General features: G+C 39.7%; 3 protein-coding genes across 6 annotated transcripts; 2 read left to right on the forward strand and 1 right to left on the reverse strand.

Moving 5' to 3' along the window:
* Positions 1-1,013: 1,013 nt before the first annotated feature.
* dhrsx (dehydrogenase/reductase (SDR family) X-linked) lies at positions 1,014-5,495 on the forward strand. Its single transcript, XM_077604938.1, has 7 exons — positions 1,014-1,220; positions 1,724-1,831; positions 2,290-2,358; positions 2,826-2,927; positions 4,038-4,245; positions 4,391-4,598; positions 4,721-5,495. Exons 1-7 carry the CDS (start codon positions 1,121-1,123, stop codon positions 4,901-4,903), a joined length of 978 nt encoding a protein of 325 aa, XP_077461064.1. The 5' UTR covers positions 1,014-1,120; the 3' UTR covers positions 4,904-5,495.
* A 241-nt stretch (positions 5,496-5,736) lies between these two features.
* On the forward strand, positions 5,737-8,489 carry slx9 (SLX9 ribosome biogenesis factor). Its single transcript, XM_077605023.1, has 6 exons — positions 5,737-6,053; positions 6,796-6,916; positions 7,017-7,088; positions 7,189-7,363; positions 7,525-7,590; positions 7,674-8,489. The coding sequence occupies exons 1-6, from the start codon at positions 5,877-5,879 to the stop codon at positions 7,795-7,797; spliced, it is 735 nt and encodes a 244-aa protein (XP_077461149.1). The 5' UTR covers positions 5,737-5,876; the 3' UTR covers positions 7,798-8,489.
* On the reverse strand, positions 8,046-15,206 carry LOC144077330 (chloride intracellular channel protein 4). Of its 4 annotated transcripts, XM_077604993.1 has the most exons (7): positions 14,947-15,206; positions 11,639-14,730; positions 10,543-10,652; positions 10,204-10,329; positions 9,768-9,874; positions 9,425-9,606; positions 8,046-9,356 (listed from the first exon to the last, which is right to left on the reverse strand). In XM_077604993.1, the coding sequence occupies exons 2-7, from the start codon at positions 14,672-14,674 to the stop codon at positions 9,195-9,197; spliced, it is 3,723 nt and encodes a 1,240-aa protein (XP_077461119.1). In that variant the 5' UTR covers positions 14,675-14,730; positions 14,947-15,206; the 3' UTR covers positions 8,046-9,194. The 4 variants fall into 4 exon arrangements, with proteins under 4 accessions (XP_077461119.1, XP_077461109.1, XP_077461127.1 ...); XM_077604983.1 differs by having other exon boundaries at positions 11,639-15,206; XM_077605001.1 differs by lacking the exon at positions 11,639-14,730 and having other exon boundaries at positions 14,947-15,204.
* Positions 15,207-15,712: the final 506 nt, after the last annotated feature.

The raw sequence follows: 15,712 nt of genomic DNA on the forward strand, positions 1-15,712 counted from the left end.
TCCTGTATTAGAGGTGTAATATATATTGTAGATTGGTGTAAAACTTGCATTAAGTTGGAGTAAAGAATGAAAAAAAGTCAATTTTGCAGCAATTCTCAAATCTCAGTTAATATGAATGGAGCAAAAATTGTTGCAAAAATAACAAACCTTAAGATGTCAAATTTTGATGGCCTCACATTTTCTCGAATGGTGTAGCAGAAAAGTAATGGAAAATGAAGCATCCTTTGTCACTGTATATTTCTTTTATTAAATCAATCAATCAATCAATCAATACAACAAAACATCTTAGCTTCACAATAATCAAACTAGTGAAAAGAAATGATTCTGTAATGTCAAGGTAAAAAACACTTTGGTTGGTATTACATTACTTGCATTAGCAAGAAATGGGCTGAGGCAGAATACAACTAGAATTTTGAATTGAGCTCGAGGGCCCACAAGAGAAAAGTTGTTTATCATAATGTTTTGGGGAGTGGTATTCAGAAATAACTGCCTAACATGATGTGAGACATGGATGAATGCATTTTGAAACTATTTTATACATTTGCATATACCTTTCAGACCTACTTATTCAATTTCGCTTGTTTTGAACTTGTATTGACATCCTGTGCAGTATACATATACAATATTGTTCTAATATTTTCTTGATATTTAAGTGTTTATTTTTTCACACTATGCCTTTGAACACGTTAGTATAATTAATATAATTAATATAATCTGATATAATATAATATAATTGATATGATATGATATGATATGATCTGATGTAATAAATATAATATAATACATTAATTTAATTTATATAATAAATACATCTCTATATATTATATTATTTAATTAAATTAAATAATATAATATAGAGATGTATGTTTTCAAACTAATGTCAATCAACCCCAGTACATTCTCGTGTGGAATTTTATTATACAGTTTCAAAAAGAACGTAAGGATCTAATGTGTATTCTCATAGAAAATGGTAAGGAGAATTTTCTGAAGTGGGGATCGGTGACGGTGACGTCGTACCATCGGGGGCGGAACCCTCGCACGTCTTGTGTTTCCCCTCGGCCGACCGACGGGACTCCGCAGTCGTACGCTGGACAGAGGAAGGCAGGAAGGGGGGAAAAACATGTATCCACTGGAAATTTTGGTGCCTCTTCTCAAACTTTACTACTGTGGAATCAGAGTTCTCATCTACCAGATGTTCCACAGATCTTTTACTCTACCAGGTTGGCTCTTATTATTTTATACCATTATTGGACTCGGTAATAAAGAAATCAATGTTGGTTTTAATTGAAAAAAAATGTAAGTATACTACCTTTTTGGCAATTAAAAAAATATTATTTGTGTTTCCGTTTTTTTAAACTTTAAAATACATGAAAATAATATTCTTTTGTTCCTGGCTACTTTGTCTTTTTTTGTTATATAGTAATATGATGTTGAAGTTGTCATTATAATCAGTTATACATTTTTTTGAAAAGGCCTACATTTTTGAATGATTATGCATTAAGATTGTTTTTCTTTTCCCTAAAAGAAAATCTGACTTTACATTTTACACTGGGACATAAATGAGCTGTGACAGCTGCTCATTAAGTGATACACTTTTCTTGGACACTTCAAATGTGCGCTGCAATTAAATGCTTCAATTTGGAGCCCCTGGTGGTGATGGGACAAGAGCTGTGCCTAATCCTTAAATTTGTGTTTTAATCCGACCCCATCTTTTTTCTTACAGCCTTGCAGAACCAGAATGGAAGAGTTGGGATCATCACTGGTGGTACACGGGGAATGGGTTATGAGACTGCAAGGCATCTGGCAAGACTTGGCATGCATGTCATAATTGGTAGGCTACTCTCTAACTCTAATCACTAATCACCTTGCACTAAGCATTCTCAATAGTGCTCTTTGTTTCATTCCTCAACTCTTAGCCTCTTAAGCTTTCTGCCAGGCTCGTGTAATCCATTGCAAATTTTAACTCTTGATGAGAAATAATGCTCTATTTGTTGAGTTTTCACTCTGTTGCTCCCCAATGTTGTGTCTACCGATCATCTTTAAAAATGTTACAGTAACGACGAAGCATGGGCCATCGATTGATTATGATTTAATTGCAGACATATATTTGCCTGTAGATTACAATATAGACAGTTGAAGGGATACGTTTTATTTGTCACGGCCTTCAGCCTATAGTGTGCGGTAGGTAGCACAATACAATTTACACCTGTTTCCACAGTTGAAAATATTTGGTAGAGTTATTATTGTGTTTTAAATGAGCTTTCTCTCATTCATTAATGTCATTTCTAGCTGGCAATGAGGAAGAGGAAGGCTTAGCTGCTGCAAGGACGATTCAGGGAGAATGCAAAAACGGGAAAGGTAATTTATTTCATATTTTTCATCAACACATTTTATCGTCAACAATTTCTTCAAGATTTTTTTGTTTAAATAATAAATCGATATTCCTAATATTCCAGCTTTATATTAGTGGTGTTGGTGTATCTAAAACATTTGTAACATTATTATGCCCAATTGTGCAACAAGAATACAAAAATTGTTGATCAAATTTTCAGATCATTTTTAGATTTGATTCGTCACTCATTCACGTACAACGAGTGACAGTAAAAGTTAAACCCAAAATTGGCTCTGCCCTAAATTCTATTTCTGCAAATTGCCTAAAAAATTACGGTATTATTTGAAGTGAAGCAAAATGAACAAAATCCCTTAAGCATTATTACTACAGAAAAATATTTTCCCAAACACAAATCCAACGTATGTTCTTATTTTTATTTATTTATTTATAAATACAAGATTGCTATCACATTTACCTTATACTCCATTTGCAGCTGAGTTTCTCTTTTTGGACCTGACTTCCCTGAAATCCGTGAGAAAATTTGTTGAAACATTCAAGAGGAGAGGTCTTCCCCTTCATGTGCTTGTTAACAATGGTAGGAAAATATTCCATGGTATCCAGTTCTTCCACAGTACCCTTTTTTGAAGAATGTATTGATTTATAAAGTACTATTTAAACTTTACTGTATCATATCCACTATTGGATCAAATGCAATAATTTAGTACAGTAGGGCCATTGTTGAGATAAGATCTCAAGGGAGAAAATTCATTATTCATCCTTCAGTGTAAAAATAGACACATTACAACCTGAAGCGCCTGCTTACCAAGCCAAGAATAAGACTACTGTCTTCCTAGACAGCAACCCTACAGCGACATGAATTCTTGAAACTCATCCCATCTCATCTTCTGAACCGCTTCATCCTCATTAGGGTCGCGGGGGGTACTGGAGCCTATCCCAGCTGACCAGAGGCCGGGGACAACCTGAATCGGTGGCGAGCCGATCGCAGGGCACAAGGAGACAAAGGACAACCATGCACACTCACACCCATACCTAGGGGCAATTTAGAGTGTCCAATCAGCCTACCATGCATGTTTTTGGAATGTGGGAGGAAACTGGACTACCCGGAGGAAACCCACACAGGCCCGGGGAGAACATGCAAACTCAACACAGGTGGACGTGACCTGGATTTGTACCCAGGACCCCAGAGCTGTGAGGCCGACGCACTAACCACTCGTGCCACCGAGCCGCCCTTTCTTGAAACTCTTAAAATAGAAATACTTGCTACAGACAGAGAAATAAAAACACTGCCATAACTGCGACTAAGGGACTTCCGGATTCATCACGCGATGCTCCATTGAATGAAAGCGATAGATGCCACAAAGAAGCCATTTGTTGATTCTAGTGAATGTAATTGACCTTAGGCATTGATTCATTTAATTTATGTACTTCCATTAACGGCTGTCGAGTGAATGCACTTATTGCATTATCCATTCATTTCAATGGGAAAAGGTGGCTGTAGAGGTCCCAATAAGCATGGCCAGAACAAGTTAAATGTCTTAACGCAACATGATCATTAAAGTTAAGAGCCTGAAGAATATCTTGTCAAACACTATATATGGCCAACTCGAATTCAGTTTTGACACTGGAAAAATGTCATGCTTTCGGATACTGCAACAAGGCTGTACTCTTGTGTCGCTATCTGTAGCTGGGACCATGCTGGTACCTCAGAGAACAACAGAAGATGGCTTTGAGTTCCACTTTTCTCTAAACTACCTCGGCCACTTTTTACTAACCAACCTGCTGCTTGACATACTGAAGAAATCAGGGAAACCAGGCTTTTGTTCCCGTATCATCAACATGTCCTCTGCAACACACTACGCTGGGATTATACACATGGACGATCTCAACAGAAGGTAAAAGAACTCAGATGTTCATATACACATCATTAGTTTATTTTTCACATGGTGTTACTTTTCTGTGTATTTCAAACTCAAAACTTCTAATTATGTAAAGTATGTCGACAATATTTTTTTCTGGTCTTTTCGCTCCCTTTCCCAGGGCAAGTTACAGTTCCCATGGTGCCTATGCCCAAAGCAAACTAGCTTTAGTTCTTTTCACCTATAACCTCCAAGATCAGATGACAACCAAAGGTTTCCCGGTGATGGTCAACGCGGTGGATCCGGGAATGGTGGACACGGCGCTTTACGACAACCTGTGGAGCCTTGCAAAACTACTCAAAAGGCCATTTGCCAAGACTTTGTTCAGGGTATGTCAACAATAAACGCCAGTCTGTAACTGAGTCCTTGATCTCAGAACTGTGAGGCATAGTGCTTAAACAGTCACCCACTGATATCTTCAACAATTGGGTTGTTCCTTCTCTCCTCTTAGACTCCATCAGAAGGTGCCTCCATCAGCATGTATGCCGCAGCTGCTTCTGAGATGGAAGGAGTGGGTGGCTGCTACCTCTACAATGGCGAAAAGAGGCAATCAGCCGAAGACTCTTACGACTGCGAGCTTCAAGTACGATTGTGGGAAAAAAGCTGTGCGCTCGTAGGGCTGCAGAAGGCTTGAGAAGCAAGACACTTAACCAATTAAACAGAAACCAAGAGAGACACATTATTCATTTAAAGTAAGGAAAATACAGCAGACACAAGGTTTTTACACTGTTGACAATAGAAATATACTGTATAAAGTTTTTTTTACACTTTTGTTAGACCAGACATTCCCAACCACCATGGTGAAGAAATTAGCCACATTCTTTCATTTTTGGGTTTCATAAACCAATTCAATGACTGAATGTCAGTTATACTATAACTATAAAATAAGCTGCTTTCATTTACATATATATGCCAATGGCATGTACTGTTTGTGTTTGGATAAAGGTCGTTATCCACCTAACCAGACAGACATCTGTTAAACAGGTGGAGATTGCTGCCCATTAAAACTAAAATGTTTTGGCTGTGCAATATGTATGACATTATGCATTTTATTTTGCCTTAAATCAATGTCAATGACATACGTCATACAATCATCACAATATCTTCACCAGGATCCAGCAATACTTGGCTCCAACTATGAAGGCTTCCATGTTGACCACGTTTTAATTACGTGATGCTGTTTGCACAATTTTCATGGAAAAAAATAAAGATTTATTTGACAAGCACTTGTACAGTATAAATGCTATGCGCCTGTGTGTGTGACCTAGACACTGCAAATTTAAATAAAAATACAAATTTACAAAGCAGAACACTTGTTAAAAACTGTGGAGTTGAGAGGGAGAGATGATGAAATTCATGTATTTATTCTGTTTGCCTATTTTGGCTCTCGTCTGGAAACCAAAAGTCATTCAAATTTGACCTAAAAAAGATCATCCCTAAGCTTTATTTTTACCTCCACAACGCAAGATGGCGGTAGATGCTGTACAATCACCGAAGCTTTGCTAGTGCTATAGTCAACGAAAAAGACGCACACTCGTGTCGTGGTGCGGAACCCAACCTAAAACAAATATCGTAATATCTCCCAAGGAGCTTGACTTTTTGGAATAATGGTTGGAAAAATTAAGAAAGTCCGTCAGAGGTTGCATCAGAAAGCAGTGAAACTGACGGGGTTGCCGACTGATGATTCGTCAAAGAAGCCGGACAATCCCATCTCCTTCCAAGCACTGCAACCGAGCCATTTCGGTGTGCAAAATGGCTCTCCTAAATTTACAGCAAATGCTCATGTAAGTACAGTCCGTCGTCGGTAATGTGTCTGTACCACTACGAGTCTTGTCGTAAAATATTGAATGTAACGCGACATTCCACTTTCCACCCTCAGTAACGTTCATACCGCCTTCTTTAACACAATTAGCGGCTCATCCACATGTCTTGTATTTGAGCCGGTGTGCGAGTGTTTAGCGCGTCGGCCTCACAGTTCTGGGGTCGAGGGTTCGATCCCAGGTCTGTCGTCATTGTGTGGAGTTTCCATGTTCTCCTTGGGATTGCGTGGGTTTTCTCTGGGTACCCCAGTTTCCTCCCACACCCCCAATACATGCATACTAAGTTAATTGATCACTCTAAATTGCAACAGAATGAATGATTGTCCTTAGTCTCCTTGTGCCCTGCTATTGGCTGGCCTCCCATATAGGGTGCTACCTGCCTGCTGCCCGTAGTTGGCTCGGATAGGCTCCAGCACCCCTGCGACCCTTCTGTGGATAAGTGGCTCAGAAGAAAAAAAGATTAATGTGAAAATTCTGGGTGGGGAGCACCCTGAACTAGTATAAAACAGCAAATGTGTGTGCCTTTTTCAGTTTCATGTAGATTTTAACAGCATTAAAATGTTTGTTTCTTCAAGTGATTTCTGCGCTGTGGGTTATTTTACCTACTGATTTAATATTGCTGCTTTCAAACCGCAAATATTGCCATTTTATTTTTCATTGAAGCTTGTTTGTTTAAATTTCTACTGAATGATTGATTGTTCTGCAGGCCCAGAACCAAATGTCTACCCCTCCTAGCATATTTTCAGGGACAGAAATTACTCCAGAAGCCCTACGGCAAACTTTAACCTTCAAAGACCCTCCAGCACCCTCCACGCCAGCCAAGACGGGTAAGATTTGCAAACATTTATTTTTACATTTAATACAACATGAGTTTGCCTCGTTTCATCTTCACAAGTAAACAATGTCTTTTGTGTGTTGTGCTTGTAGCTCCCACTGAAAAAAAGAACGTAATGTCAAAGAAAGAAAAAATGAAAGAAAGGAGAGAACGATGGCTCAACAGTGAGTAAATGGATTATTTAATGGATGTCCCCAAAAAGTAACATAACGCTCGGTGAAATGGAAGCTTCACGTGCTCACCGTGTTTGGGTTTCCTTTACAGAAATAAGCACCATCAAGCTGACAAAGGAGCGTCTGGCGGCGCAGGCCCGGCGAAAGGCCACTCCAGTTGTGGGAGACATGAGTGTTCTTGCGGAAGCCCTGCCGGAGCTTTCAGAACTCATCTCCCCAGCGACGACACCCCTCACTGGCCCCACAGCTCGCCGCAAAAGCAAATTGTAAGTTGACTGAAAATGAACGTGCCGCGTTGTACAAGTTTTGCAAACCTGCCGTCTCCAAAAATATGACACGTACGCTAAACAGTTTCTGCTTGAAAGTGATTGTTAGTGAATATTATTTTGTTTTTGTAACCAACCCACAATTTCCCTCTCTTCCACAGGCCTGTTAAAAAGTGCGCAGGGACAAATTTCAGTCAGATGAGACCGGTACAGAAACGCAAACTCTTGTAAGTCGTTTTTTTTGTTCATTATTCCCTGTAATTAATATCATCAAATGATCTGTGCTTATTTTCTTATGTTCTTGCTACAGGGAATCAGAAATCAGTAGGTTTGGCGAGGCAGTGAAAATTCTCAGTAGCAAAAGGAATCCTCTTAATGACATCTCGGAGCATTTAAGGAAGAGGCTAAAGCAATTAGAAGAAGAATCCAGTTAACATCAGCTGGATGTTCTTAACCTCATGCATTTTTTTTAAAGACAAGACGGTAACTTCGGCAGCCTCAACTGACGAGTGGCTTTCCCGACGAATGCTTTGTTTTTAGCCGATGAACGGGAATAAATTCTGTTTTCAATGATTGTGACGCTTGCGTGGGTGAACAGGGGTAGAGTTGACCCCTGCTATGGAGGAAAATATTTGCTAACTATTATTGTCCCATGAAATCAAATGGAAGAATTAGCCAACAATTACTAGTTGTGTATCAAAAGCAGTTTATTAGAGACTTTAAGGAGACAAGAACACAGTAAGCAATTTGACTTATTTTTCCTAGAAATGTTTCACCTAAATCCGTGATGAAGCAAATGTGCATTCAAAGTCGTAATAAGATGGCAGTGTTGGGAGGTGGTCTTTGACTTTTTTTTTCTCATCCCATCTAGAAGTCATTACAGATAATCATTTTAATTCACTTACAAAAGACGTTTCGCGATCATATTTATAGAGAAAATGTTTGGCTTAAGAATGCTAAAACAGTCATTTGTGGTTTATCATGTAACTGAAATTGTTGTGAAACAAAAACAATACAAATTGGATTCTAATAGTAGCACTGTTGCTGTTAAAGTTATGTTTTTGTCCTACACTGTGAAAATGTCACTCATTTTTGCAGAGAAGAAAATACAATATACACAGATACAGCCTTGTTCCTCTAGAATTTGCTCATTTGTTTATAAAAGAGGTTTAAAAAATGTGCATGCATGTCAAATTTCAAAATCATTAAAAAAAATGCATTCCAGTAATTCAGAAATTATTTTCCAGAAATATATCGCTTAACCAATTATTTGATAAAATAAAGATTTGCAGAATTAGTAGTTACGGAAATTATCAATCTTAACTAAAATAAATCAATGACTTAATGAGAAATGAATGCATATAAAAAGAATGTATTTATTCATTCATTTTCTGAACTGCTTATCCCCACAAAGATCGCGGGGGGTGCTGGAGTCTATCCCAGCTAACTACGGGCACAAGGCAGGGTACACCCTGAATCGGTGGCCAGCCAATCGTAGAGCCCAAAGAGACGGAGAACCATTCATTCAGAGGCAATTTAGACTGTTCAACTAGCCTATCATGCATACCTGGAGAAAACCCACACAAGCCTAGGGAGATCATGCAAACGCCACACAATGAGGACTGAGCTGGGATCGAACCCAGATCTGTGAGGCTGAAGTACTAACCACTTGTATTTAATTAACCTTTTTTATGTTGTGGGTGACGGGGCTAGATTACTGCAATAGATAGAGTTGAACTCTAGATTATGCCAGATTAAGAATGCAAAGGGCATATGTGTCCCCGGGTTATTCGATGCCGCATGTGAATCTGGATTACCAGTTGAATTGATTTCATTTAATTTTTTTAGCAACACCAGTATATGCAAACTCTATTTCTCTCTCAGCTGGACAGGTGTTGTGGAATTCTTCTCTCTGATAAGCGCAGTTCAGGTAGCGCCATATGCCTGTCATCTCTGCGGGGATCTCAAATCCACGATATTTCTTAGCTACAACCTGGAAGCGGAAGGAAAATCTAATCAGTAGAAAAACACTGAGGTGCCTACTAATGAAAAATTTCAAACCTTTAAAATATGTAGTTTAGGAAGCAGGTTGCAGTCAGCAAGTGTGAGTTTTGACCCGTCCAAAAAGCTCCTGGTGGACTCCACGTCATCTCCCGATCCGTCACTATGAATTTCAAATGGTAGTGGAGTCCGCAGGAAGTCATCAAGATGACGAAGGGATTTAAGTAGTGCTTTCTCTAAGGCTGAACAAATTGGTGAAAATTAGGAGATGAACTCTACTTTAACACATTTGGTAGGTCAAATCAGCACCAGAGCCCCCTGGCTTCAACCATCTGTCATATTTAAAACAATTTGTATTATGTCATTTTACCCCCCAAAATGGTAGAATGTTCATGAATCTTACCATCATTGGTGTCCTTCCTTGGGTTCTTTATGTAGGCAGAAAACTTGGCGAATACATCAATGCCAGCTGTGTTGGCCTCCACGTGTTTCGGTGATAGTTTGGGGTATCTGGTGTTATAAAAAACAAAACAAACAAAAAAATAAAGGAACTTTAAGTGAGAACACAAAGTTGTACTGTATAGACATCTGGAAAAAAATGAACTTTTGGCTCTTTTTGGCCTCTATTTTGAGTACATGACCAACTTGTGCCGAGTGGCCCCAATTTTTTTAAAGGTACTACTAGTATAGTGAATCTGTAGGGCCTTGTTTATGGCAAAAGTGCAGACAAAACATTCTACATGAGTAGATTTTAAACAGCATTTGCACTTTTACTTAACAACAGAGCGTTATATTAACAACTTTGCTTATCACCATGCAGGGCACTCATGTTTGTGTACCGTGGTGGGGCCAGTTTCTCCTCCAAGAACTCCTCTATCTTATTGACGTCGACCTTAACCTCTCCATTAAAGGTCATAAATGGCGGGTTTGTGCCCGGAGCCAAATTCTGTAAATCGGCAGGTTTCCTGGCAATCCAAAAGGAAGGTTAGGAGATGGTACAAATTACACCCAAAAGTGTTTGGGAACCACTATACATGGGCTCCTATGTTGACTGTATTGTTCCTAAGGCTGCTATGTGAGAAATTTGTACATTTGCGTCTATTTCTGAACACATTTTCTATCATTAATGTATAAGTATATAGACAGAGTGCTGAACTCGTGATTACAGTAATAATTACCGTTTGAGGTCAACTGTGGTGACATTGAAGATGACTCCTTTGAGCCAGAGGATCATAAAAAGTCGCTGACAGAATGGGCAGTTACCGATGCTCTCCCCATCGCTGCCCGCCTAGACGCAAATAAATAAATTTATTAGACCAGCTAGACATGTATTTGAGAAATATTAATGTTCTTTATGATATGGTATTTAAGAGAGAGAATTGTTGGAAGGCCAAATAATAATTTGTGACATATGCACGGTATTGTGCCAGCCTGAAAAAACAAAAACAAATACAGGTTTCTTATTTTCTAATTTTTTGTTTTCCCCCCCCACTTTTTGGCACACAATCACTGGTACTGAAGTGCAAAATGTGGACATTCAAATGAGAATGTACCTCAATCATTAGTTGACACAGACAAGTTTCAAATTGTACAGTGTCAGTTCAAAGTGAAGCATTTTAAAAATCATACAGTAGCTACAACATAACATAAAATGTAGTAAATGTAACGACAGTATGTTCAGTGTGTGTGTTGTGCTGCTTCCAGACGACTATGCCCATAATTGTGAACACCAAACCGCAGGCTAATCAGCTTAGAGAGTGAGAATGCAGAGATTAGCCTTCTACCTTCTGCAGAATAACATTCCTACGCTCCAAATAATTGCTCTCAACTTGTTTCCATGTGGATATGTGACAAACCGTTCCGATGAATAATTTCAATTGACATCTAAAATAAAAAAACTGTTGAAAGATGACCTTGTATGCTTATCAAAAATAGATATGTCAGACGCCAAAAATTTAAAGAGGGTAGTTTTTTTGGGAATGTCAGACAAACTACTTTCACACAGTATTGGTGCATTTTTTTCTCCAAAGTATTAAACCTTTCCATTAGACACGGTTGGAAACCTCTAATAATGTGCTACTGTACCCAGTAAATGATTTTGTTTTATATAAATAAAGTCTAGGTACAGTACTTAGAAAATTCATTTGCCCCGAAAATGGTTTTGTAACTTGGATTTTTCGTGACCAAATACCGAGTTACATATTAGATTACATGACGGGTACTTTGATATTTGCATTGGATGATCTCATAGTAGCAATCTATGTACTTTTTTACCTTGACATAAAGTGAAATCTCGTCCTGGTCGTTTGACGTTGTTGTTGTGTTATCCTGCACAGGTGGTAAATGGTTGTCCACAACTTTTTGTGACACCATCTCGGGTTGCTTCTCTGTCTTCCTATCCAGCTGAGGAAAGAATTGCTGTCCATCCTCCAATAGCACCACCCTCTTTTTCTTCACCTGGTCATCTCTCTTTTTGGGAAGACTTTCATTTTTAATGACTGACTTCAGCTCCTTCATCCACGCGTCCCTCACATCTAGACACGAGTTACTCGTTAAAGGTTCTCTGAGGTCTGTTCTCACAAGACTATCTTTCTGGTCTTTTCTTTCCGAGGTCGCATCTGTTTCTCCTTGGTTCATTTTAATCCACGCATCATCTTTTCGTCTGGTAGACAACAGTTTCACTTCCTTCCTTATCGACTGTTTGTCTGGACAGTGTATCGCGCTCTCCATGGCTTGTTTCAATTCTTTGACTTTTCCATTAATATCCAGTTCTAACACATTGCCAACTGGTTCATGGTCTTCTTGGTCTGCAGTCGAGGGGTTATCTATAGCCTCTTTCAAGGCAGTCTTCCCCAGCTCTTCAAATTGTGTGTTTTCATTCATGCTGGTCACTTTAACCTCATCATCTAAGACGGTCACAGGTTCTGCTTCATCTAGCTCACTCACATCATCACTTTCAGTGGATTTTTCACCGAGAGGCGGGAGGCAATGGTCTTGAACGTGTTCATGGCCCACATCTTGGGATTCGCCTGGATTGCGCTCCTCCGAAGACGTTTTCGCCACTTTCTCGGATTCCAGTTCCGCCTCTGTATGTTCTTCAAGGGTGATTGAATGCATATTCTCAGTATGGTGGCCGAGGTCACTGTTGATAGGCATCTTATCTCTCCCCTCAGCGATTTGCTCATCTGCAGCCATCTCCATGATGGAACTATCTTCTTGTTGCACCTTTATTTCTGATGTCCCAGTTCTATCAGTACCAATGTCCTCATTTTGTTCACTTAAGGGAAGTGCTAATGCAACATCTGTCGGCTCTTCAGTTTCCATATTTGGTTTGGTGGCTTCGTCTGAGGAAGACATTGTGACATTCACCAAATCTAGCATCTCCAAATTCTGGAAACCATCCTGTAAAATGTTTTTGGTGATTTCCTGTTCCCATGCACTATCCAGGTTGTTAGAGGAGGATGGTTCACTAAAATTCACCTCATCAAACAACTGATTCGTCTGAATGGTGGGTTCCACAAAAGAATGGTGAGGTATGAGAACGGCACTTTCATGTAGAGTCTGGGAGGGGTCATCTTTACCTTTGGCCTTCATTTCTAACTCCATGTTGATATCTTTCACGTTGTCCTCTAAACAAGTACATGAATCAGCAGCGTCCATCTGCCAACATTCATGGGATTTGTCTGAGTTAGCCTCTAAAAGTTCAACTGCGTGAGAAGCTGATGCGTTCTCATCTATCTCCTTAGTGGTCAATTCATCTTTGTGGTACATTTGGGAAAGTGTCGTTGGGTGTTCAGCCTCATCAATTGTCACTGGATTTTCATGAGATTGCTTTGAATTTGGAGCCAAGGCTTGATCTTCATGCTCTACCTGCTCTGTCGGTACTGTAAAGTCATGGGTTTCCTGTGAATTTGTAGCTGGAACTTCGAGACTGTGAGCAGCCTCATCTGTTACCAATGGATCTTCAGGCCGATCCCATGAATTACTAGATGGGGCTTGATCACTCTTAGTAACCTCTTCTGTTGTAATGGGAATTTCATTGGAATGCTTTGATTTTGTACCTGTTTCAACATGGTTACTATCTCCCTCTGTGGTCAATGTTACCAGGTGCTGATCTTCCTTCTTTGCATCTGTGCCTATTCCCACAATCTCATGGGAATTTTGTTCTTCTCCAAAGGCCTTTTCTTCTTTTTCGTCTTCCATTGATGTGCAGAGACTCATTCTTTCATTCACCATGCATAGGCCACATGATCTTTGCTCTTCCTGTACAATTCCTACAATCCCAATAAGTTCTTCCGGGTCGCTATGATCTACATCTTTTTTTCTGGCATTTTCATCTTCGTCTATTGTTGCGAGATGAACTGGGATGTTTGTTTCGTGAAACGTCTCTTCTCCCTCAATGATTTCCTTGTTTGGTTCCTCTTGTTTTTCACAGTCTTTGTTATTTTCTGTATCTTGTCCACTTTCATCATCTACCAAATTTGAAAAGTGACACATTTTTTCAGTCCTGCTGAAATGCTCCTCCTCATCTTGGATTTTACCCTCGTTCACCTCTTCCTCACTCAATTCGGAGATTTTATTTTCTTCACTTTCATGACTTTTGCTTTTGTCACTTTGTGTTACAGCTAATGAGGAATTCTGGTTTTCAGCAGTCACAATCTCGCTTTCATTTGACCATTCTCTTTCCTCTATAAGCTCTTCGGTTGGCAATTCCTCTCCATCACTGGGTTCTTTTTCACTTCCTAAATCCGGAAGGGACTTGACATTTTCCTCGTTCATGGCCTGTGCTTTCTCTATTTGTTTTATGTGCTCAAGCATTTTCACACCTTCAGCATTTTTGTATTTTTCATTATCTTTGTCGTCATTGTTGTCCTTTTCAAGTTGCAGCGCTTCAGCAGAGTGGCACACAATTCCACTTGGCATTGCCTCTTCACTCATTCTGCCCTCTTTCTTAGTCTGTTGATCCCTTAAGTCGGACTGTTCGTGTACTCCTTTCTCTTCCTTGCCACTCCCGACCCAACTTCCCTGGCTTTCCTCTGTCTCACTTGTCATGGCAATTAGGTCGATCACCATTTCTTCCTCTTTGCCTTTAGCCATGCTTTCTTTTTCAGCGTGCCTATCTCCTGCCTCGGCCATTAACAATATGTCCTCCCCCACCTCTTCAGCAAGTTCGACCTCTTCTTCTCCCTCGTTTTCGTCCTCATTATTTTTGTCTCTCTGTTTTTTTTCCTCCGGACAAAAAGTGACAGGGCTGTGGACAACGGTGGAGGTTGAGAGGTCCTGGTTAGGCCAGATGTCTGACTGAGCCATAGAAGTGTCTTGTACGAAAAAGGCTAAATGGCTACCCTCTTGGATCGCAGCACTACCTGGGGGTTCAAAATTTCGGATCAAAAATGAATTTCCAAGATAGCAATTTCTCTCACTTCACGACTGAGTCTTAACATTGATCTGTCTCTTCCCGAAAAAGAATTAATGAGAGCGCGCTACAATGAATAGGTTTAAATCAACCTAAAAATGAATCGATAAAAAAAATGATAATCATACTTCTCAAAAGTGACCAATGGTTTCTATAAGAAATGTACCTCCCAGATGGCTGCAGTTTGATTTTAGTTAGTCCGGAGTCCAAGACATAAAAGAAATTAGCTCTTGGGTGACCAGTCAGTGATAAAAATTCCAAAATCCCAGACCGCCACTAATTTTTAGGCATTTAAATTCAGGAGCTCAAGTCAGTCTTCCCCATTTAATACAAAAAAACAAATACGTACTGTACCTTAAGCAGAGTTCCAAACCAACAAACCCAATAAGACCTCCCTCACTCCCTCTCTGTCCTCTCTCTTGCACCCGCACGCAGACTCTCTCTGGAGGATTAAATCCAACCTGATCCCCACATGACTCAGAGCTTAAAACCTAGCATAACTTGAGTAGAAGTACCACGCAGTCCTACCTAAAAAGACACTAAAACCGTTAATAATTTCATAAAAGTGTATTTGACAATCGCCCGATGGGGTAATGGTTAATTCGCCTGATTTCGGTGAAGGCAAAGTGGGAGCCATTCCCACTCGGTGGTGGTGTTAGCCTGAAGGGTTGTCCGTCTCTGTGTGCCCTATGACTGACTGGCGACCAGTCAAGGGTGTAGTCTGCCTTTTGCCCAAAGTCAGCTGTGACAAGTGGTATTGAAAATGGATGGAAAGACGCATTTACTGAGTTTCTTCAGAATTTTCTATTCTGGTTTTCATAGATGATCAACACAGCATTTCAGTAAAATATGTAAGTCATTGAGCCAAGTCACTTTATTCAGATGTACCCGAAAATTTTACTTTTTACTTTTATTCATACTTTCTTTTAATT

The sequence above is a fragment of the Stigmatopora argus genome, chromosome 1 (assembly GCF_051989625.1).
Source record: "Stigmatopora argus isolate UIUO_Sarg chromosome 1, RoL_Sarg_1.0, whole genome shotgun sequence".
Classification (NCBI taxonomy): Eukaryota; Metazoa; Chordata; class Actinopteri; order Syngnathiformes; family Syngnathidae; genus Stigmatopora; species Stigmatopora argus.